Raw genomic sequence first — 23,913 nt, 5'->3', positions numbered from 1 at the left:
GCTTTATCTGAACCTGGCTCAACACGACACGGTATCAACAGATCGCTTCACCTGAACCTGGCTCAACACGACACGGTATCAACAGATCGCTTCACCTGAACCTGGCTCAACATGACACGGTATCAACAGATCGCTTTACCTGAACCTGGCTCAACACGACACGGTATCAACAGATTGCTTCACCTGAACATGGCTCATCACGACACGATATCAACAGATCGCTTCACTTGAACAATGCTCAACACGACACGGTATCAACAGATCGCTTTATCTGAACCTGGCTCAACACGACACGGTATCAACAGATCGCTTTACCTGAACCTGGCTCAACACGACACGGTATCAACAGATGGCTTCACCTGAACATGGCTCAACACGACACGGTATCAACAGATCGCTTTACCTGAACATGGCTCAACACGATACGGTATCAACAGATGGCTTCACCTGAACATGGCTCAACATGACACGGTATCAACAGATCACTTCACCTGAACCTGGCTCAACACCGCACGGTATCAACAGATCGTTTCATCTGAACATGGCTCAACACGACACGGTATCAACAGATCGCTTCACCTGAACAATGCTCAACACGACACGGTATCAACAGAACGCTTCACCTGAACCTGGCTCGACACGGTATCAACAGATCGCTTCACCTGAACCTGGCTCAACACGACACGGTATCAACAGATCGCTTCACCTGAACCTGGCTCAACATGACACGGTATCAACAGATCGCTTTACCTGAACCTGGCTCAACACGACACGGTATCAACAGATGGCTTCACCTGAACATGGCTCAACACGACACGGTATCAACAGATCGCTTTACCTGAACCTGGCTCAACACGACATGGTATCAACAAATCGCTTCACCTGAACATGGCTCAACACGACATGGTATCAACAGATCGCTTCACCTGAACCTGGCTCAATACGACCTTTAATTAATATAAACTCACTTTCCACTATCAAACAGTTTGTTAGCCTGCTGTCTACTAATCATATCCAACTTCTCTGCATCAGACTGACAGTGTGCACGTGCTCTGTCATATTCTCCCATGTTTAGATATATTCGCCAGACATTGCTGAAACACAATCGTATATAAAGACATCTGAGCTGTTGAAAGCATTTATACCACAAATTAACAAAGAATAGCAACACTAACTTAATAAACAATGCAGTTCTGACTGAAACGATAACTTCTGTAGCCCTGATCGCTTTATTCATCGAGTGATAAAAAGAGAACAAAAGATTTATTAATATAAGAGATGAACTTGCACAAAGTTTTTAGTAAGTTTTACTAGGGAGTCAGTATTTTTATACGATTTGCGATTGTTTTTGGTGTTTGAGATGATCTGATGACCAGGATGTTCCAAGATTGTAATTGATAAAACTTGATCGCAATTAAAACGCTCGTATCAAGCGAAAATGCTATAATGACGTCTATAATTGCAAAGAGACTGACAGAATAGAGACTCGTAATGCTGCACTTGCACTATAGCAACAATAGTAACTAGTGACGTCATTCGCACAAATTTCTCTACTGAACGTTTTAACCACAATTAAATTTTGTCAATTTTAATTTTAAAACACCTGACAGTCAATAACAGTCAATAAACACCTGACAGTCAATAACAGTCAATAAACACCTGACATTCAATAACAGTCAATAAACACCTGACAGTCAATAACAGTCAATAAACACCTGACAGTCAATAACGTAAAGTGAACGAGAATGACGATTATTTGTCTACAAATATGGCGGTGTTTCCGCAAACGAGCACACGAATTGATGACTTCGAAAAAAATGAAGGATAGCGTTAAATTTTTGGTAACTAATCTAGTAGATGTTAGGCTGTATAACCCTAATGACAAAATTAGAATCTCTCATAAACCTGGCATTGTGATAAACATTTATAAATTGTTTGACGGAGCAAATTACTCTTGACTAAAATTAAGTAGTCTGCCCAGCAATGAATTTTCAAGGTGTGTAGACTTTTGCAGCTGTTGCACCTCCATAAAGGAGGTGCAACAGCTCACACTAAATTGCCATATGTCTGTGTTGTCCTCTCAACGATTATTGGTCGATTATGTGCACCGTAAACCGAAGGCATCGTTGAGGCAATGCAGATACTTTTGAAAAGTTTGCAGCTGTCAAACTTTCCGGATAATTCGCCGAGCATTCACGACAGCTTGTGCAATGTTTACCAATTCAGCAATGGGGAATGGCAGAATGCTCGATCTGTATTTTCTTTCATGACAGTTCCTGCGAGACTATTATTTCTACGTTCCCGCGGCCGCATTGTACAATGAGAACGCTATGCTGTTGGCATTTTGCTTTTGTAAACTCGGATGGATTTGTGATAGTGTGAACATTGTTATCACACACGATCACTGAAGTATTGTGGGATAAACACCGACCTACAGCGATATAGTGTGAGCCAGCCTTTAAGGAGCCCTTTTACAGGGTACTGAGACTGTTTACACAAACCTGCCAAGTGATTAGGAAAAACTGTAAGAGGTAACACGATACATACCGTGACTCATTCACCACCTTGTATCTATACACTCCTCTCTTTGCATTTATCCAAATGTTTCCTTTCCTAGGATCCCTCCAGATGTTCTGTACATTGTCTCGAGGGTCAAACTGATCATCCCAAACTGTCTGTTCATTAAGAGTAGAGACCACCTTCAGCCTACAATGGACAAGAGTTGACAAGACGAGCAATGATTGCCTATTGATATATGGCAACACAATTCACAATCAATTAGCAATATAATACTGGCCACAAAGAAACTCTACGATTTCACTAAAACAAGAATACGCTCAAATAGATTTTGTCATAAACAGAGCAAAAGCAAAGATAGAATTATAAGTAATAGTCCTAGTCCTAGCCTCAGTTTCAACAATTGTAAAAATGACACACAACTAAATAGATAACTACAGTTGAACCTCTATAATTCTCTAAGTTTTGCGAAGGTCTGCTTCATATGATGAAACCATTGAATGTTGGATCAAATATTCTTATAAGAACACACAATAATTCGTTTAATTCATTCCACAGTCCAAATACCTGTTATACCTATGACAACCAATAAATACTGTGGGTAACTAGACATGGCAACAAAACATGGCACCTAGCGATAAAACATGGCACATAGCGATAAAACATGGCACGTAGCAATAAAACATGGCACATAGCAATAAAACATGGCACGTAGCAATAAAACAGGGCACATAGCGATAAAACATGGCACATAGCAATAAAACATGGCACATAGCAATGAAAAAAGGCGCATAGCAATGAAACAAGGCGCATAGCAATAAAACATGGCTCATAGCAATAAAAAATGGCACATAGCAGTAAAACATGGCACATAGCGATAAAACATGGCACATGGCAATAACATATGGCACACAGCAATGAAACATGGCACTTAGCAATCAAAACACGGCCCACAGCAATGAAAAGGCGATTACTTGAAACTTTGCAAAATCTAACCATCAAAACCCAAAATATGTATAAAACTGAATCAGCAATGTAAAAAGAAATAAAAGTTTTTATGGTTATTTCACCTGACACACGAGTGGAAGGGTGGGCTCAGCAATGCATAAGTTCAGAGGTAATGTTATATAGATGTATTAGGGATTACTTATTCTATCTTAGACTAGACAAAGTTCAACCTAACTAAGATTATAGATTTTTATTATTTTATTCGATATGTTTTCAATATGTAGCAACCTCTTTACTTTCACATCTATAAAAGTCCATTAGTATAAAAATTTTTTGAACATTCTCTGTTAGACATTTCTTTGAGTATATCATCAAATTTCACAGGGTATGCTAGGAAATTCGTGTGTTGAGGTGATGGATGGTAAGCAAAGGTTTGACTCTTTCATGCCTTAGTGTTTACTTTCATACACTCAACTGACACTAGCACTCGGCTATACTGACACTAGCACTCAACTATTATTACTGACACTAGCACTCGACTATACTGACACTAGCACTCAACTATACTGACACTAGCAATCAACTATACTGACGCTAGCACTCAACTGTACTGACAGGAGTACTCAACTGTACTGACACTAGCAATCAACTATACTGACGCTAGCACTCAACTATACTGACACTAGCACTCAACTGTACTGACGTGAGTACTCAACTGTACTGACACTAGCACCCAACTATACTGACACTAGCAGTCAACTGTACTGACATGAGTACTCAACTATACTGACACTAGCACTCAACTGTACTGACAGGAGTACTCAACTGTACTGACACTAGCACTCAACTATACTGACACTAGCACTCGACTATACTGACACTAGTACTCAACTATACTGACACTAGCACTCAACTATACTGACACTAGCACTCAACTGTACTGACACGAGTACTCAACTATACTGACACTAGCACTCAACTATACTGACACTAGCACTCAACTATACTGACACTAGTACTCAACTATACTGACACTAGCACTCAACTATACTGACACTAGCACTCAACTATACTGACACTAGCACTCAACTATACTGACACTAGCACTCAACTATACTGACACTAGCACTCGACTGTACTGACACTAGATACCATTTCACACACAAACGTTTTGACGATATGACAGCACAAAGCAGATCCAAGATTATACCACAAGCACATTTGCATCTTTGATATTACCTGTTTTCAAATAGCATGAGCACATGAAACTCTGTGAGAGCCACACTTTTAGGGGGATCAGCCATCGTATCATTTATTCCTTGCTCGTAGTGAACGAGTTTATGGTTGAGAATGATACTGTCCGCTCCTGAACTCACTGTGTGGTCTATTTTGCCGCACAATATGCCAGGACTAGCCATCCATGCGAAAGAGGTAATTGGAGACTCTGGAGATCTTTGGAATGTGTGTAGTTGGCAGACACTATTGTCACCAGGAAGGTCAATGTATTGAATATCTAAGAAATGGATTGAGATATGCAGAAGGAAAAATACAAACTATCTCAGCAGACGAGCTTCAATCACATGGCGACTTTATGTCACATCAAATGTACGCCTAAACAGATTATAAATAATGCAAATTCCAAGCATCTAACAAACTTGATAGGCAAAATAGTAGGTAGGCCAAAAATGTTGAAAGTGCACTCACTAGCTGAATATAGAGAGCTACTCAAGTAGACTAATGCTAGTTAAATTAAGTTCTAAGACTAAGAAGTCGAGCTTGTTATGTCTGCCAGATTATCATTTTGCAGCCAGACTGCTGATTGGTACTGCCAAAACTCTACAGATTATCACATAGGAAGTTCATGAACATTGTTATGACTCAACACACATCTACCACACTAACCTTGTTATGATTCAGCACACATCTACCAACTTACTCATAAAATGTAGCGCCATTCGCAGACTTTTAATGAATGATAATTTAAATGTCACCAAGAGATTCGACAAGCTTTTAGCAAAGAAAATTTAGTGAATACAGGATATAAGTTTGCTCTCATTAGATACATTTTACAATACAAGCTAGGTATGTAAATAAGTTACAAACAACAAAGAAGCACTGCATCTGGCACAATGTTTATATTTTAATTGATCCGAGAAGCTTCAGGAGCTGATAGGAAGGATGAGGATACCCATAACATATACACAAACACATTTTGATAGTGAGATTACAGTCCAGGGTGTAGCCTCTTAGTTATCTGACATCATTCATGTAAGACACACAACGATCATGGGTGCAAATGTTGTGACACGTAATAGTGTGTTTTTGAAGCCTCACCTTGAATATCCTGGTATTGCTCAAAGATCGGCAACAGCAAACTGGAGCCTTCTATGGTCGATGCTGCAGTTCCATAAAATTGGTAAAGTCGTCTGCAAGCGTGAACAGGTAAACATGGTCTCACAATTTGATAAGCACCTAGTTTTATTAAAAATAAGAACACAATCTACATCAACAATAACCATATATGTGCATAACTTGGCTAGTGTCAATAGCATGTAGAGTAAGCATTAACATACAAAGTACATGCAAAAACAGTCCAATCTCTTTATCATCACATAAAAATTTCAACTTTTGTGACGCATGACATAAAATTAAAAAAATATATTTGACTTTACACTTGAATTTTCAACATACAATGTCTGGAGTTTTTGAAACATTGAAGAATTTTCTAAGGAAAAAGTGAGGAAATTTGTTATAAAGCTAAAAGAAACATTCATTATAAAGTAGACTAAGGATAAATGAATCTCATGGGGTGGTCTATAAAGCTTGTTATACCCATAGTTCACTATAGCCTAACCATGACAGCATAACTAGGATACATGGTGCTCTGATACATCGCAGACACAATGATATATCACAATGTTCAGTGCGGTCATAGCTTTATCGATCACAAATGCCATGGAATTTATTATTATCATTGATTACCACTCGTTTATTTTTTATTTCTAACACCTTTTGCAGTTTGATCCAAGTCAAAACTCGAGCTTTGATGGTTATTCAAAATCACAAATTCCAAAATTGGGAACAGTGTGATATAAAATTACTCCTATGCTGTTGCAGTAATTTTCATCAACTGAGTGCTGGTTTCTATATTAAAGACTAACCTCGGCTAATGAGTCACAAATGTCAGCTATGAGTCACACATGTCAGCTACGAGTCACACATGTCATTTACGAGTCACAAGTGTCAGCTACGAATCACACATGTCAGCTACGAAACACACATGTCAGCTATGAGTCACAAATGTTAGCTATAAGTCCCAAATGTCAGCTACGAGTCACACATGTCAGCTACGAGTCACACATGTCAGCTACGTGTCACAAGTGTCAGCTATAAACCACACATGTCAGCTATGAGTCAGACATGTCAGCTATAAGTCACAAATGTTAGCTATAAGTCACAAATGTCAGCTATGAGTCACACATGTCAGCTACGAGTCACACATGTCCACTATGAGTCACACATGTCAGCTATGAGTCACACATGTCAGCTATGAGCCAGTCAAATAGAGTGGAGAAAAACCAAAGCTCTGTGAGTAGAAATGTTATGGCTTATGCATAAATTGAATCTACTTCTGCTAAAAACCTAAAAATTCAAACATGGTTCCAGCAATCTTTATGCATAGTCAACTTTAGTACATGCAATCACGTATAATAAATTGTCTTGAGACTTTGGTAAAAGCAAGAACTCTGTCTAATATAGCTACGGTATCATGAGTTTAACCAAGAAGTAATCACATTATAAGACTGAGATGTATGGATAGACTGAGATGTATGGATAGACAAAGTGGCTTACCCAGGAGTCACAACGAGGATAAAGTAGCTGTTAGACTGAAGCTTGCGATGACCCGGGGAAACTCGACCAAAAGCAATGCCAGACACTTGCAAACCCCCGAAAACATACAACTACAAAAATGTGAAAGCTAGATGAACAAAAAGCAAAATATACTTGTCAAGTTAGCTCTATATAAAGAAGTCGATTTTCGACCAACCTGTTTGACGTACTGTTCTGGAGCAGAGCTAGCTATTCTAAATTTAGAGTCTTCTGAAGCTACGAGTGAAGTTTCGTATAAGACACCTACAAACATAGCAGCAGAGAATAAATCATAGATCTATCATCTCAGTACAATCATAGATATATTATCTCAGTGAATGGTGAGTGCTTTAAGACAACTTTAGGCTAGCCAATTACATCTTCACAATAATAAGATTCTTAGAGAGCCGATATGCTATATAAAGCAACACCATTTCATAAAATATCTGGGGAAGCTATGCATGCACGACTTTGCATGCAAATCTTGCAAGACACAAACTGTATTGCATAAAAACACTATTACATAAAAGTCATAATATATATAACTAGAAATTCCACTGTCATACAGCACATGACTAAAGTGATATTGGAAAAAAGAAAGGGTACTGATGGTTGAGAAATGCAATATTAGCAGTCAAATGGCACTGCTGTGCAATAAGATAACTGCAATGGTAGCTTTAATGTACTGGGTGTGGGTGTTATTATATACAACAAACAGCAATAATGAAAGGAAAAGATTATATGTTTATATCTCTCCCCCTGCAATAGGAGAAATGCAATATTGGCCAATAATTATAAGTAAAATGCACTGATATTATTAGAATAACCAATATTATTAATATAGTAATAATATAAAACCAATGCACAATTTTGTTTACATTTCAAAACGTCATAGCTAACAATATCAAGAAGTTGTGATATTTATATAGATTTTTAGAAAATCTGTACTATGTAGTCATTGTTCTGTAGTCATCCAAACTTATAATTAAATACTGTAATAACCTCATAAGGATCGTTAGAAAAAAATCATCGTCATTTCCATTACTTACACTGCGTTGGACATCAGTTAGAATACCAAAGCACTCAAGAGTGTCTAAAATGTCAGTTACTTTGAAATCGGCAAAAATGAAACTTTCATGAAATGATTTCAGTACTCCTACGTTAATTACAGAAACCTTCGGCAATTTGACAATGCTATAGACCGGTGAAATGTGCACATTATTTTTTCGTGAAATGCGCACGACTTAATCGTTCTATTCTCTGTCGCTCGGCGTTTCAATTTCCGGTCTTAACTTTTATTAAACCAAAGCTTGTCAATCGTTTTGTGAAGAATTTCAGCCAAATTAATTTGTCTATTTGTGTATAATCCGATCAGATGGGTAAGTTTTAAGATAATGCCGACGGTATACAAAGACTTGGTAATATATTTAAATAGGCTTATATGTGTTTTGTATCGTTGTTATACTTTAACGACTCTACAAAACGATGGTTAAATTTGTTGATGAGATTTCAAGACAAGGGTTCGTTTCATTGTTGATGAATAATTTTCGTAAGTTGTTTGCACATGCATTTATCATACAAACTCTCAAACATCGCATCCGCTCGTTTGGTCGTGGGAAAATACAAGATACAGAAACACTAACTTTTTTGAGTAAATGAGCATACCGTTTCATCCAAATCAATCAGAATGAAGCAAATACATATTTTTGAGTTATTAGCATAATAGGAGCAGACGGTTCGGCTTATTCGGGTGATATTTTACTTTTCGCTCTAATACAGAACTCGACACCGCTACAGGTTTATCTGTAACAGAACTCATCTCAGATGATAATTAAAAATGAACCTACACAATCTTTGTTGTTGTTGCTATCAGAAAGCATGGATATTTTATTATTATTTGCAATTCTTTTTTATGTTTAAGGTGATCCGATCACCAGAATGTTTTTAATGTTTATTTTTAAAGCTTTCAATATTTAAAATCGATAAAACTTGATCGCAATTAGGTAATAAAATTAATTTATTTAAGATTATTAATCAAATTTTTATAAATTTGATTAATAATCTTTAATTTATTAAATGATTTTTATTAATCAAATTTTGAGAAAATTTTGATTAGTACCTTTGTTAGTTCCAACAAGTATTGGTCCAGTATAACGGAGTGCACAGTCTGGATTCCATGCCACAGCCGTTATCTTCTTTCCCTAAAAACATAGAGATTGTTAAGTTACATATAGGTGTAAGCTGCACATAATATGTATAACGATAACCACAATTTGTTTAAATGCCATTTGTATAACCATAAACACAACCTGTATAACTATAAAAACAATTTATATAACTGTAGACATCTGTCCAGTCGTAGCCACAATCTGTAAAACTATAAACATAATATTCGTCACTATAGAGATAATCTACCAGTATATACTGTAACTACAAACTTTATAACTACAAGCTGTAAAACTACAGACATGATTTGTATAATAGTCATAACTCACATGTATTACACGTGTGTTTAGACAGAGATGTAATAATTATTATTTACTGGCAAATCTAATGTAGAGATAACTTGTAACTAATGTCCAACAGCAATTGGAGAGTTTTACAAGTTAGTGTGTTCAATTAGCGTTGAACTGTTACAAATTCATTTATGGGTATCATAAATTACTAAATAGCCAGCAAATATAACTGCAAATATACATTAAAACTTGTATACTTCTGTATATCTGCATGCCTTACCTAAACATTGTTCAAATCTAACCTTACTTTTAAATAGTTATTTAAATATAAATATTAAATATTTAAATGTAAATATTTTTAGTTTTGTTTTTGGTTGTTCGAGTTAACATTTAAAAAATCGCTCTTTCTGCATAGCCATAAACATTTTCAGTAGTTAAACTTTTTAAAAGCTACTTGGCATGCAATTATGCTAGACTTACATTGAACTTAGAGATCTGTTTGAGTGACTTTGAGAGTCTATGAAGATAGTAGTTTACGTCGAAAGACATGACGATAATAGCATGGTCTCCAGTCGGATCGAGAAAGACATCGACAATTTCATCATCCCTGCCGAATTCTACCTCTATACACATAAGTTGATGATTAGCAGACACACACTTTCAGACATAAAAATGATTTAAGAACACCCCTTGACAAGTTAGTAAGTAGTCAGTAGCAAGCATGATGATAACTAGCTAGCAACAGAAGATACAAGTTCTATAAATGACGGTCGACAAAATTGTCAGTAAATAATTTGAAACACTCATCTATATACATCTATATATATATGTATATATTTCTCAAAGTATGTCCGTCCGTATGTCTGCATTCCGGCTATAGATATAGCTATAGCGCAGGCTGATTATTTTACAGATGCGGTCACGGGCTATGATGCCCCTATTAAGAAGTATTTTTCATAAGGTTCAAAACTATGTATATCTGGGGTCAATAACCTTTGTTATATACAGGCACCTCTATGCAAGAATTGTTATTATTAATTCTACATATTGAGGATATTTATTTTTTTTCTCAGTTTGTATTAATTTATCATTACCGTAGCAAACCGAATTAATTTAGCTATTACTTGCAAATTATTTCACATTTACATCTAAACCTTTTTATAGTCGTTTTATGTTTTTGAATTTATTTGACCTGCACGAAACATATTCCTCCCGATATGAGGAAATATGAGTTTAAAAGTTGTTTGACAAAGTTTGAAAACCTTAACAGTTGTTTTTATTTTCTAATAAATTTTTTTACCTAACACTTTTCTCACGATATGTAGTTTGAACGTTAGAATGGCAAATGTTGTTATGTGTTAAATATAAATCAATTTTCTGATCAAAGACTTTTTTATTACCCGGGCAATGCCGGGTAGCACAGCTAGTTTGTGATATAAAAACAAAACCAACACATATTACTGAAAGAGAAGATTACTGCTTATCCCAAAACATATAGCAAACAAAATAAGACTAACTCACCATCCTTTTCTTCTGTCTTGACGAGCATATTCACCCGTCTAATCACTTTACCTTCCCTTCCGACCATTACATATAGGAGGAAACCATTGCACACTTTCAAGTGGGTAACATCTCCTGTAAAACTATGAGACAGCTACAGTGTATTAGCTACTCCTTATCTGTAGTTTGATGTCTTGGATTGAACACATCTATATATACAAATCTCAGTGTCTGTCTGTGATTCGTCTGTCCAGCTATAGCTATTAAAATCTTAGAATGAAGAATCCTATCGCAAAAGATTTGACCTCAGAGCCTCCCATTTTCCAGTCGACTAGATAACCAATTGAGCTACGCGAGATGCATAGAGTCAATGGGCGATATAAGTCGCTATCTAGGTTAAAACACGCGTAGCCACTTCGTTATGATGCAATGTCACTAAAGCCTGCTCTCACTGCTCTTATTAGTAAATTTAACAATACGGATACTAGCTTGCTCAAATTAACCATTGTCATTGTGCCAGGCTAATGGCAAGTGGCAGGCAACTACATTACCTGCCACTGTTTATAAGCTTTTTTTAATACCCGTGCAACACCACACATTCCGCTAGTAGATACATAAATAGCAAATCTTCTCAACAACTCTGGTGAGTAAAAGAAGTGAAACTGAATCACCAAAATTCTGCATAGGTTGGCACAAAGAGCTTTGACATGAATCAGGATAGATGCACATAAAAAGAAGCAACAAAAACCTCTCACAATATATTTGACTTCTTTATTTCAGTAGCTAATCATACTGTTACATAAAAATAAAATTTTTTTATAATATGTTCTATTTTTGTCATAATTCAAATTATACATGTACCTGATAGGAATGGTGGTTCGCTGAAACATGGCACCCTCCATCTGACCTGACATGTTTTCCGTTGATGATAACAAAGCTGAAAAACAAGTTGATAAGCAAATGCCAACAGTGAAGAAATAGATGCAGGGTCTGATGTGTGTAACTGGATGAATGATAAATTTTATAGTTATAAGGATAACAATATACATGTAAAAGTAAATAAAGTTGAAGAGTCAAAAGCTCAGAGTTAACAGCTGAAGGGGATTGCTTGATGCACTACTAATAGAATGTTCAGTTATTTTTGTTTAACAGGAAAAACACTAACACAATGTAATTGAAAACTACTTCAATTTAGATCTCACTTTTTTATCATATCATTTAGCAGACTAAACACTCTTTTCATTGTTACTACAAGCATCTGCTGATTTGGTGATCAGGAAGCTATATGGCTATCAGGAAGCTATGTGATATCTAATCTCCAGTGAATATTACATATAAACACATGTTTGTCAACATTGACTACTCATTAAAACAGTGTATATCTCTTTATGAACATTTTGGTTTAGTATCTCATTTTTTATAACATAGAATAATGCAGTATAACACTTACAGTGACAATATTACATCTACACATAACTTATATTCATAATAAAATTTGCATCATATATAATTTGTGAACCTGAAAACCTTTAAAGCTGTTTACGTGATTTACAGGGAGTGTACAATTAAATTATGCTTTTGGTACAAAAAATATAAATCCATGTTATGCCAAACAGAGTATGTGCATCCAATATGTTCTAGGATCTTTGACTTCCTTGCCTTCGAAAGATATTAAATATTGAGAATGAGTGTTATTCTTTCAGCAGCTATACTACAATGATAGTCAGCTTATGCGAGGTTTTTCAGTTTTATTCTCCAACAAACTCACTTGAGTTGGTTTATGGCCCTCAAATAACTTCATGGTTGTATAATATGATCATTTAATGTTCTCATCCTAGAGTTTTATCTATCCAAACTTAGCTCACATATAAATTGGCCTTCCCTTATACCAAAATATGTTTTTATAAAAAATTAAAGGAAACATCTGCCAAACTACGACCTCAGAAACTTGCTGAACCTGCAAGTGTAGCATCTTCTATATCACTCATATAATACATACTTGCTTACTAAACCATGTTTAGCAAGTTAATTGTACTGCATTGGCTACGACCTAGTTATAGTTAGAAATAGCAGCTCATCGAATCTATAAGCAGGTCCATTATCTCTCCATATAAAAAATTTCGGAATAATGTAAAGCGGTGAACAACTCAAAACAATTGTCTTTTTAAAATATTTGATATTTAGATGTATGGTAATATTATAAGTACTTTCTAAGTATATTTAATGCTAGGAAGAGGATGTTATAAAGATAAGGAATCATTTGACTTATCAAAGTTCATAACTATTAAGAAAACGCACAAATGATCGTTGACATGAGTATTTCGCGAAGATTTTATTATTACCAATAATTATACATGTACCAATGAAGTGAATTTGAAAATATCATGTTCTAAATATGTTCATTTGTTTACAAATTAGACCTAGACAGTAGCCTACTTACACAGAAGTAAAAGTTTCATTCTCTTAATTTCGTCGTGGACATCAATTGATGACTAAACCAGTGAAGCTACTGCAGGAACCAAATATACAGTTGATAGTTACAGTGGCGGCAGACTGAGTATACCAACGACCACCAAAATAGCTGATAACGCATATCTCATTGAACATAGGCGATAGTAAACGATGATTATATGTGAGAAACCTTTTGGAGTGATATGTTTATGTCGTCATAAAATAATAAGCTTAAAAGCTGACTTGCAACAAAATTCACATTACAGTTATTTGGTATCAAAGATTCACCATGTCTTACTCTGCTGTATTGTAGGTGCAAAATATGTAAAAATGTGATTACAAGCTCTTAAAAGCTCAAAAACGAACAGTTAATCGCAGTCATCACGAAAACGCTGTAGTTTGGAATACCTTTATTTGACATCGTTTTGACAGGTGATAAAGTTATCACGTGAAATGAAAGGCCAATAAAAGGTTCAATATAAAAGATTTCGTAGCACTAGTTTATGACAAACCCTTGGGTTTTACCGGAAAGCGCTTATTACTTATAGATGCTCGCTACTTTACAGTTTCGCTTCAGTTTGGTCTAATCATCTAGTTATAATCTGATCATGTGACCCATACTTCCTGCCAAATGACGCGAACAATTTCTGCAACATTTTTTGACTATCACAGGTGATCAATAGACTCATCTTGTTTATCAGAAGATGATATGCACTCCTTTGAGCTAAAGTTAAAAAATTAAACAAATTTTTACGATAGGTTTTGAGATATCAGTGCTCAAGATGACAGCATTAAAATTATGATGAAATAGGCGCATAAGGACAATAGACACGGTTTTATTGAATGCGTGAAGAATATTTGAGAAAATATTTCGATGAATGGGGTTTCATGAACATGTAAACATAAGCCATCGTGTTCAACTACGTCCCATTTGAGCTGTTTTGGAAAGGGATTCTAACCTACAGCGTTTTCGTGAAGACTGCGATTAGCTGTTTGTTTTTGAGCTTTCAAGAGCGTGTAATCACATTTCCACATATTTTGCACATACAACACAGCAGAGTAAGACATGGTGAAACTTTTGATACCAAATAACTGTAATGTGAATTTTGTTGCAAGTCAACCTTTAAGTAAACAAACGACTTTATATGTTGTAGCAATATGACCTCTCCAAACATAATTAAACCAAGTGAACACTGACTGACTTATTGTACCAAAGCAGCCATTTATATGTAAGTTAGTAAGTGGATGCAAGGTCAGTATTTGATTGGTTGACAGCTTTATATTAGGTGAAATAATAACATAACATGGTATTTTCTGACCAAACTCACCATGACACCGCAATTTTACCTTTGAGTTATACAGCACTAAAACTAAGCATAAATAAAATTCTTTGTGCTAATGCTTGCAAATTATAGCAACTTTACAAATAGCATCTCATGTTCCACGATGTCAATCAGTGTCTCTAGAATAAGCTAAACATATTTTTAAAATCCTTGCTAAGCAAAATGAAAAGTTAAATTGGCAAAGATTCAATATGTTTCTATCTAAAAAAAACATTTTCTTGGTATAGCAACTACTTCGTTCACCATGTTCAGCTGCGATTTTTTGAAACAGCATTATATGTTATATGCCTACTGATTCAGGATGTAGTTGCTAGATCAGAGATGCTTGAAACAATGCAAAAACTTGAAACCCTCATAATATTTACTCTCAAGTCTTAGCAACACCTTTCAATGTGCCCTTCTGCAACTATTCAAGTTATGAACAATAGTAAGTTATAAGTTCGTTGGTATTTATTACTAAGAAAAAATAGAGAAGCTATTTGCACGCCATTGCAGTAAATACATCTGTAAAATGCTACACATAAAATACTACTGGTTCTACTAAGGTAACTGCTCTATACTAGTAGATGGGGGTACGCAACCAAAGAGTGCTTTCTTGAAAAATTTTTGTTCATATTAGTTCGCAAGCTGATCTTGGTCAGAGCGGAAGCTAGCGATGGGAACACAATAGGAGAGGATAAGATGCGCCACGGTAACGAAATGCCATATTATACCCCCAAACTACATAATAATTCGAGTAGCGAGCCCTCGTGTTTTAAATTGACATTTGTCATATGCTATTGATAAGAATACGAACCTGTAAAGTAGCCTGCGATTTTATGCGTTGTACGTGAACTTTTGGTAATAAGGTATTTGCAGCATTTGGCCGCAATATAAGATAATGTGCTTTGTAAAGTTAAAAACTACATAATCTTATGTCGGTACCCTAAAACATTTGAAATCAAGCGTTTCCCAAAAGGAAAGCTTTCGTAGGATTTGAATTATAGTCTTTAAAACCTCTGCTTCGACTGAGGTAGTAATAAGCTGAGGTAGTAATATGGTTATAAGGTGGTTTTTACAACATAAATGGATTTATAAATATCTCCAGATATGTGTATGTATTATGCTAAAACTGCAGCAAACCTATTGCTCGTAACCGGTGGTGATCAAGTCGCCAAGGTGTTGCTGTGCAGTTGATTGACAAAATGACTTTTTGCTTTAGTAGGTAAATCTGAGGGCTGATTCACATAATTTTACAACAGCATGGCATCAGCTGCACAAACCTATTAACATCTGGTGTTCTCGTATGTGCCCCTGAGGCATTTTTTTCTTATTAGTATTTGAATCACTAAATCACTAAACAGATGGAGGAAGGGAATACCAAGCCCTTATACAACTATCTTAACAAACATAGCGGTAGGTCAAACTGCATCACAGGCCTGACTGACACAGAACCACACAAAATACCTGACACACTTGCCACTCACTTTGCCTCAGTCTATGAAGATCAGGCCCTCCCTTACCCTCTTTTTGAAACCTGCAAGATTATCCCGAAAATGGAGGATATAACCATTGGTAGGCATGGCGTTGAACTGTTGCTAACAAAAATAGATCCTAGAAAAGCCTCAGGTCCTGACAACATCCCCGCAATAGCTATCAGAAATTTTAGCATAAACTGTCCCTCATTTTTAGACTGCATATGCACCCTCCTACGCACCAGTCTGAAGGAAGGTAAAGTCCCTAATGATTGGAGAACAGCTGTTATTAAGCCAATAGACAAAGGTGGAAAACGTACTTACAAAAACAATTACAGACCTATTAGCCTAACTTCCATTCTAGCAAAATCTATGGAGCACATCATATGTTCGAGTATGTGGCAACATATTAACAACCATGAGATACTTAAAACCAATCAGCATGGCTTTCGTAAAGGTTTGAACACTACTACCCAATTAATCCATGTTGTTCACCAAGCTGCTGAAGCCTATGACCTAAACAAACACCATCATTTGATTAGCATTGATTTTAGCAAAGCATTTGATAAAGTTCCCCACAATCTATTGTTATTCAAACTCCGCCAATATTATTTTGACAATAAATGTGCTGACTGGATAGAAGACTGGCTCCTGGGTAGCAGCTTTGCGGTGTCTGTGAATGGGATTACTTCCTCTAGTTTCTCGGTCAAATCTGGAGTGCCACAGGGCTCGGTCCTTGGTCCCCTACTCTTTTCGTTATACATTAACGACATGACAAACCAAATTACCAACTCCGATGCTAGGCTCTATGCAGATGATACGGTGTTATGCTCTTCCCACCCCGACCCTCAAGTTTTACAGGCGAACGTAAACCAGTTGCAAGACTGGGTAAGTCAATGGGACATGAAATTCAACCCGCTGAAATGCTGTCACATTCTATTTGGAAAGGACATCCCAGATATAATTTTCGAACTAGGTAGTGAGAAGATTCCGGTCTCCAATTCGGTCAAGTATCTCGGGATCCATATAGACTCAAACTTAAAGTGGAACACCCATATTAGCAAAGTTATTGCCAAGGCTAATTGAACACTAGGTATCCTAAAAAGAAACTTAACTGGTGCCCCAAAAAAGACGAAGCTTATAGCTTTTAATACCATGGTCAAACCAATCCTTGAATACGCAACCCAAGTATGGTCTCCACACACAGTGAGACTATCAAATAACATTGAAAAGGTCCAAAACAATGATCTGAGATGGATCTTCTGGCTCCGTAAAAGAGCTAGTATAACAGAATGCTGCGACGGAATTGAAGTTCTTTCTCTGAGTGACAGGTGAGACAGTCTGGATACCCTATTCCTCAGAAAAATTGAAGCGGGTCTCTATAACATACAATTAAATGAACACATTAAATTTGCACCTGTGACAAATGACACTAGAAGTAAGATATTAAGCCACCAACACCGAACAAATGTGTGGCGATTTAGCTTTTACAATTGCATTAAAAACCAAGTTAAGGTATATTTTCCGCCCACAGACAATCAGACTGATAATACTCACTGATATGCACAAATACTCATATACATCATTTACATCACCTTTGGCTTTAGACAATCAGTCTGATGATACATAAATACTCATATACATGTATATAGTTTTTACCACTTTATTACCCTCATTTTATGCGAACAACTATACATTGATTCACTTTACTCAGAGCTCAGTTAATACACGGTGATACAGGTTAATATACCTTATATGTCTTGAACTGGCACTTAGGATCAATTGGAAAGTAAAGTAAGTAAGTAAGAATATTTGTGAAATAAGGTGGTTTTGTTAACTTAACTAAGGTGAAAACATTTTACATTGGTGCTCTTCAGTAATAACACGGCAGACAGAGAACAAATTGTAATGACCAGAATGGCCAGATTTTTCTGTGGAAGTGATACCTCGCCATTCTACAAGCAACTTCCACCAATGACTCACATTCTGCTCTGATGCATCAAGTGGTTCATAATAGATAAATCTAGATAACATCAAAGCCTTCATTACTCTCAGGATCGATAGCCGGGATATGCATTTCTACCGAATAAACTGAATGTTATCTTCCACTTGTTGGTGATTGTTGGACAATATGTAGGTATGTAGCGCAACACCCGCACAAAAAAGATGTGTTTAACATATGTTCTGCCAAGTCAATAAGTTAGTCAGTATCATCAGGACTTGTAATTGGCATGCACTCTCTTCAAACATTTTCCATTGGTAACTCCAAATCTGTTCAAAGGCCTCAATTTCCTTTGTGCACCGATAAATAAAATTTATTTGTTCACGGTGAATGTAAAACACCTCAAGTCATTTATATGGCCTAAAATGTGCTGTTTTCTGTGTGAGTTGCCTTGCCAGTAATACTCATAAAGCTTTGTTATGTTACTTCTCAAGGTTATCACAATTTTTAACCATATATAAGTCTTGATTCCTATTTTGTTTCAACGTGGAAAGTTTATTGTTCATGTTATATTATTATTGACACCTTGCATTTTGCAAGTTTTTTGTATCAGAGAACTTCATGGTTTATTTATTGAAGAGTTAAACTTTTTTTCTGTCAGTATTATATAAATATGCCTGTTATGTTGTTTGCAATGGTGCTTGCGTATAATCATTTTGAGATAAAAATCTCATTAATAGAGCATTTCATAACTCAAAAATGTAGTTGTGTTCTCATCTAACTTGATATCTTCATCTATCTTGGGTTACCATTATCTTGATAAGAGAATCTTGTTCATTTGTGAAATCAAAGCTATTCACTTCAAATGCTAATGTAAACCTTTAGATTAAAGCTCTGAAATATTATTATATATACAAAAATGCTTTCACTTTGATAAAAAATATTGTGTTCATTACAATCTGCCACAATCTACATGCCTTTGCACTTTGGCATGTTGGCTGAATAGTCTCTAAGGGTTGACCACTATCATATTTTAGTAGTCATACCACCAAAATGCCAGTCATAAATAAATAAACTGTTATAACGCGAGTGCGTATATATTGACATTACTCATTTTAAGGACTTTCAGGCAACACAAGAAGTTCCGCCATGAAGATAAACTGTTTCTTATATAGTAACTGCAAAGCATTATAAAAAAGCTGTAGCATAAAGCTGTAATAAAAATTTGTCGTACAAAGCTGGAGTATTATGTAAGCGGAAAGCATCTTTCCACAGCATAGACATATTTGATACAAATTATTCTTAACAATAATTTGAATCAAAAACTTGAAGTTATTGAAGTAAAGAATTATCATGAAACATAAGTTTTAGCTTGCCCACTGCAAATTTGCTTTAAGCTACAGATGTCACTACTAACTGAAGAGTGCTGTGACTCAAAAATATTTTTCATTTTATCGTTTATTTTTCCTATATATAGTTATTTTTTGATTTTCAAATATATCTTACTGCCATTATTTGTAGGCTATCGTTAGTTCAGTTTCAAAATCACTGTTAATTTTTTAGGTACGAGGTTCCAAATTTTTCCTTTGATGGCTGCTCCAAATATGGCTCTATTCTACAGACCCCTTATTGGATACAACTATTTATACAACTGCTTACGACTGCAGTCAGTACTCGTAAATGCCAATTCTCGTACCAACAGCTCTCACAATGTTTTTCGTTCCAATATTTCATCTCTCTGCTCAACATGCCATCCACCTAAGCCTTTGTTAACATCTGAAGAAAATAGTAAATTCATCAAGAGGAAGCCACCAGGAAATGTCTCTTCTTTGTTTCGCTTAGTTTGTACCAGAGAACAGTCAACAAATCATGAAAATGCTGGTAATGTGGTAGAAGGCCATGACAGCGATTCAATTGCAAAAACACACTTTGGGTTTGAAACAGTGCCAGAAACAGAAAAAGTTGAAAAAGGTGAGACGATTAGTATATAAGAATCTCATTCACTTAATATTGTATTCTATAAATTAACTTAGAGTAACACCTTTACATCCCAAGTTAATTTGTTCTGAGATTTGCTTCGTATGTTAAATCCATTGCACACTGTAGTAAGTATTTCAGTAGAATAAACTATAATGCGTTTAATTCGTTCCGCAACCCCAATACCTATGATGGTGTCACAATAAATACTGCATGTAAGTAATTACACAAAGCATGCAAATGCATTCTATAAAACTATATAAAAATAAATGTGAAAAAATAAAATACATGTATGGTTAAATATCATACATGTATTTTATGACATTTGCAAATTTATGAATTGATATAGTAATATCAATTCATAAATTTGCAATCACCAAGAAACTTTTGTTGTTACAGTACCGATGTTACAGACAGATAAACGGCTGTGTAGTTTCAGCGATGTTTTGGTTGAGGTGATGACTAAGGCTAGATGGTAGTTAGACTAGGTAAAGATAACACTGTTTTATATAATTTTATTATTTGTTACATTTTTTACATTAGATGTTTAAAGTTCACCAGTTCTCTTATACTTACAGAACTACCAAGCTTTAAATAACATTGAATGCGGTCATGTGTTGGAAATTACTCTGAGTGTCTCATCAAGGATTTGCTCAAACTTTGCATCGAATGTTAAAACATTTGTGTGTTGAGATGATTGTAAGCATGGGTTTGACCATATTTTAAACTAGACGACTCATTGTATGTGACCTATTTAGTGTATGAAGTATTCAAGAATGTCGCAGAAACGTACGATCTGATGAACGATGTGATGAGCGTAGGTATTCATAGGCTCTGGAAAGACGAGTTTGTACACCAACTTGTTCCTCATGATGGGATGAAACTAATCGATGTAGCTGGTGGAACAGGTGTGTGACTTATATATACATGTATGTGTAATCAAAGACTTTGCTCTGTTATTACAATGTTTTAAACTTCAACTAAACAATAATTACCAGCATTAAAGAGAAAATTCTTGGAACTTGCAGAAATTGTTGTTTCACTTGCGGCTTGCAGGACTTGACAATCATTAGAAGCATCCAGGGCAGTTTCCCTTTGTTATCTTTATGTTGCTAGCTTACTATCATTCATTGTAAATTGTAGCCTTTGGCTATTGCGTCAATTTTAACCATCTGGGTACTGACCCAAGCAAAGCGACTAGCTACGAATACATCGATGTGGTTTGTCGGGCGGAGTAACTTTGTTTAATGAAAGTCTGTTCATGGTTTTGGTTTTTAATACTTTTCTTGATGCGCTTTGATTCTGTTGTAGGTGACATTGCATTCAGGTACATGAAATACAGAGGCAGTAGTACCACTGCTGGCATTGGGAAGAGAGAAGTGACTGTTTGTGACATCAATGAACACATGCTCAAGGTTGGCGAGCGGAGGGCTAACGAACAGTATTTAACGGAAGGTCTGCTTCTTTTCTATTGGCTACACAATAAGTCTGTTTAGTCCTTATGCTAACAAAGGTGTGTCTATCCAAAGCCACACGAAGAACGTTAGAAAAAAAGACTATATTGCACTTGTAACCAACCCAGATATTTAGATTCTAAGCCAAGTGCTCTACTACTGCGACACTCAATCACCTTCGTGCGTCATGGAATAATTATGTACATAGTTATTACACATGATGATTTTGCACGGCACGGCCAACGTACTAGCCCTTAGAATATAGGGTAGTGTAAAGAAGCAATATCAATTCATACCAACAGCAAATGATCAGAGCTTTTCGTAAATGCTGAAAATATTTACTCCGTTTTACATCTAAACAGAATTTGGTAGTTGTTCCGTCTTCACTATGCATGCTTGTTTTTAGGCATATCATGGTTACAAGGAAACGCTGAGAGTCTTCCTGTGAGCTCTAACACTTACGATGCCTTTACCATCGCTTTTGGTATACGCAACTGCACTAATATTCCCAAGGTAACCATTGGATTAAGTAAAAATTATAGTTTTTCACTTTACATCCTTGACATCATTGTTGCCTTTGTCTTTTTATGTTTACTTTGCTTGGCTGTGTATGAACTTAGCAAATATTTTTCCATAGGTTTGTTTTGTGTCATGCAGAAAACTGCAACTTGGCAACACATGTTCTAATCCTTAGCAATTGTGAAGCTCGGTCTGGTCTCTTTACATTAAAATGAGGTTTTCCAGTTTTGAGAAATCCACCATAAACATTGGAATGTTGTAACTTTGACAACAGTTGTACAACCTGTTCTCATTATTAACTCATCTATGACCTTAAGAAATACAAGATGGCTGTAGCATTGTTGTGATGCACAGGTGCTTTCAGAAGCCTACAGGGTTCTCAAGCCAGGAGGGAGATTTATGTGCTTGGAGTTTAGTGAAATGACAATACCAGTGCTTCAAAGGTGAATTTATCTCCTAGTATCTCTGTAATCCAACAATTTGATATGCAGTTATTTCAAATTTTAATACTTTTAAACTTGTAACACTGTACAGTACGCTGTATTTCAACCTGTTCTGGGTATGCATTTCGCTAATGTATTACACACACTGTCAGCTACATGTAATCTTTACAGCTTATATGACCTGTACTCTTTTCAAGTAATACCAGTGCTCGGCCATGTCATAGCAAAGGATTGGAATTCTTATCAGTATCTTGTAGAAAGCATAAGAAGATTTCCTAATCAGGTAAGAGTAATTCACTAGCGCCACCATTTTTTCTACTTTAAATGAGCATAGGGTGAGCATATTGTTAATCAATTGAACCTGTATTTGTAGAGTACATTTGCTGACTGGATCAGAGATGCCGGATTTTCTAATGTATCATGGAACGACTTGTCACTAGGAATTGTTGCCATACATTCAGGTTTTAAAATATGATTGATGCTATTTATTAGTTATAAAAAGTTTTTGGATATAATTTATATATTATAAAAAAATTCCTCATCAACTAATACTACATTTAATAAATTGGTTATTGTATCAAAACTAAAGCTTTATTTTCTTCAAGTATGTTACAACAAGATCTGTATTTTCATCAAATATGTTATAACGAGAAAATGACTGATTATTTCATCTTATGTGAACAGCAAAACAAGTAATGCGAACATGCTGAAGCACACGAGCTCAGCGAATTGACTGTATAAACGTGAGATATCCTGAGAAGAATTAGAGATTGTCAATGTTCTATCCCGATTTGAAGAGAAGGATGGCTACCTGTCCCAAATAAAAGTATATGAAGTGCTTGGTTTCATGGGTAACATAGCTACCGAAGTTTCGCCCGACAATGCAATGCCATGTGGGGTTGTACTTTTTGTCAAACTCTTTCTTGATGTAGGCAGCAATGTCTTTTTCAATGTTATACTTCTCCAAGGCGGTTGTCGCACAGTCCACTGCATCTTGCTGCATGTCTTCAGCCATATCAGCATTCTTGATCACTGCTTT

General features: G+C 35.8%; 2 protein-coding genes across 4 annotated transcripts in view; one reads left to right on the top strand and one right to left on the bottom strand.

Annotated features, from left to right (window-relative positions):
- The window catches only part of LOC137385846 (vacuolar protein sorting-associated protein 18 homolog), a 45,744-nt gene extending 33,521 nt beyond the window's left edge, over positions 1 to 12,223 (bottom strand). Inside the window, exons 1-10 of the mRNA XM_068072420.1 lie at positions 12,153 to 12,223; positions 11,313 to 11,434; positions 10,272 to 10,414; positions 9,455 to 9,536; positions 7,514 to 7,599; positions 7,318 to 7,427; positions 5,800 to 5,891; positions 4,705 to 4,978; positions 2,548 to 2,706; positions 969 to 1,094 (exon numbers count right to left, since the gene is read on the bottom strand). Coding sequence (XP_067928521.1) covers positions 969 to 1,094; positions 2,548 to 2,706; positions 4,705 to 4,978; positions 5,800 to 5,891; positions 7,318 to 7,427; positions 7,514 to 7,599; positions 9,455 to 9,536; positions 10,272 to 10,414; positions 11,313 to 11,434; positions 12,153 to 12,205 — 1,247 coding nt within the window. The 5' untranslated portion in view covers positions 12,206 to 12,223. The remainder of the gene's footprint in view (positions 1 to 968; positions 1,095 to 2,547; positions 2,707 to 4,704; positions 4,979 to 5,799; positions 5,892 to 7,317; positions 7,428 to 7,513; positions 7,600 to 9,454; positions 9,537 to 10,271; positions 10,415 to 11,312; positions 11,435 to 12,152) is intronic.
- A 3,642-nt stretch (positions 12,224 to 15,865) lies between these two features.
- Positions 15,866 to 23,613, top strand: LOC137396424 (ubiquinone/menaquinone biosynthesis C-methyltransferase UbiE-like). Of its 3 annotated transcripts, none has more exons than XM_068082705.1 (8): positions 15,866 to 15,910; positions 20,045 to 20,452; positions 21,217 to 21,366; positions 21,770 to 21,913; positions 22,319 to 22,425; positions 22,786 to 22,874; positions 23,046 to 23,157; positions 23,248 to 23,613. In XM_068082705.1, the coding sequence occupies exons 1-8, from the start codon at positions 15,904 to 15,906 to the stop codon at positions 23,347 to 23,349; spliced, it is 1,119 nt and encodes a 372-aa protein (XP_067938806.1). In that variant the 5' UTR covers positions 15,866 to 15,903; the 3' UTR covers positions 23,350 to 23,613. The 3 variants fall into 3 exon arrangements, with proteins under 3 accessions (XP_067938806.1, XP_067938820.1, XP_067938812.1); XM_068082711.1 differs by having other exon boundaries at positions 15,896 to 15,933; XM_068082719.1 differs by lacking the exon at positions 21,217 to 21,366.
- Positions 23,614 to 23,913: the final 300 nt, after the last annotated feature.

Source organism: Watersipora subatra, chromosome 1, assembly GCF_963576615.1.
Source record: "Watersipora subatra chromosome 1, tzWatSuba1.1, whole genome shotgun sequence".
Taxonomy (NCBI): domain Eukaryota; kingdom Metazoa; phylum Bryozoa; class Gymnolaemata; order Cheilostomatida; family Watersiporidae; genus Watersipora; species Watersipora subatra.
Note: the sequence above shows the minus strand (reverse complement) of the source record. Positions and strands in the feature narration are given on the sequence as shown.

Bases quoted from the DNA above. Each gene is read 5' to 3' on its own strand.
- LOC137396424 (XM_068082705.1), top strand. The intron at 22,875-23,045 runs GTGAATTTATCT...TAATCTTTACAG, and splicing joins ACAATACCAGTGCTTCAAAG to CTTATATGACCTGTACTCTT. The intron at 23,158-23,247 runs GTAAGAGTAATT...CTGTATTTGTAG, and splicing joins TAAGAAGATTTCCTAATCAG to AGTACATTTGCTGACTGGAT.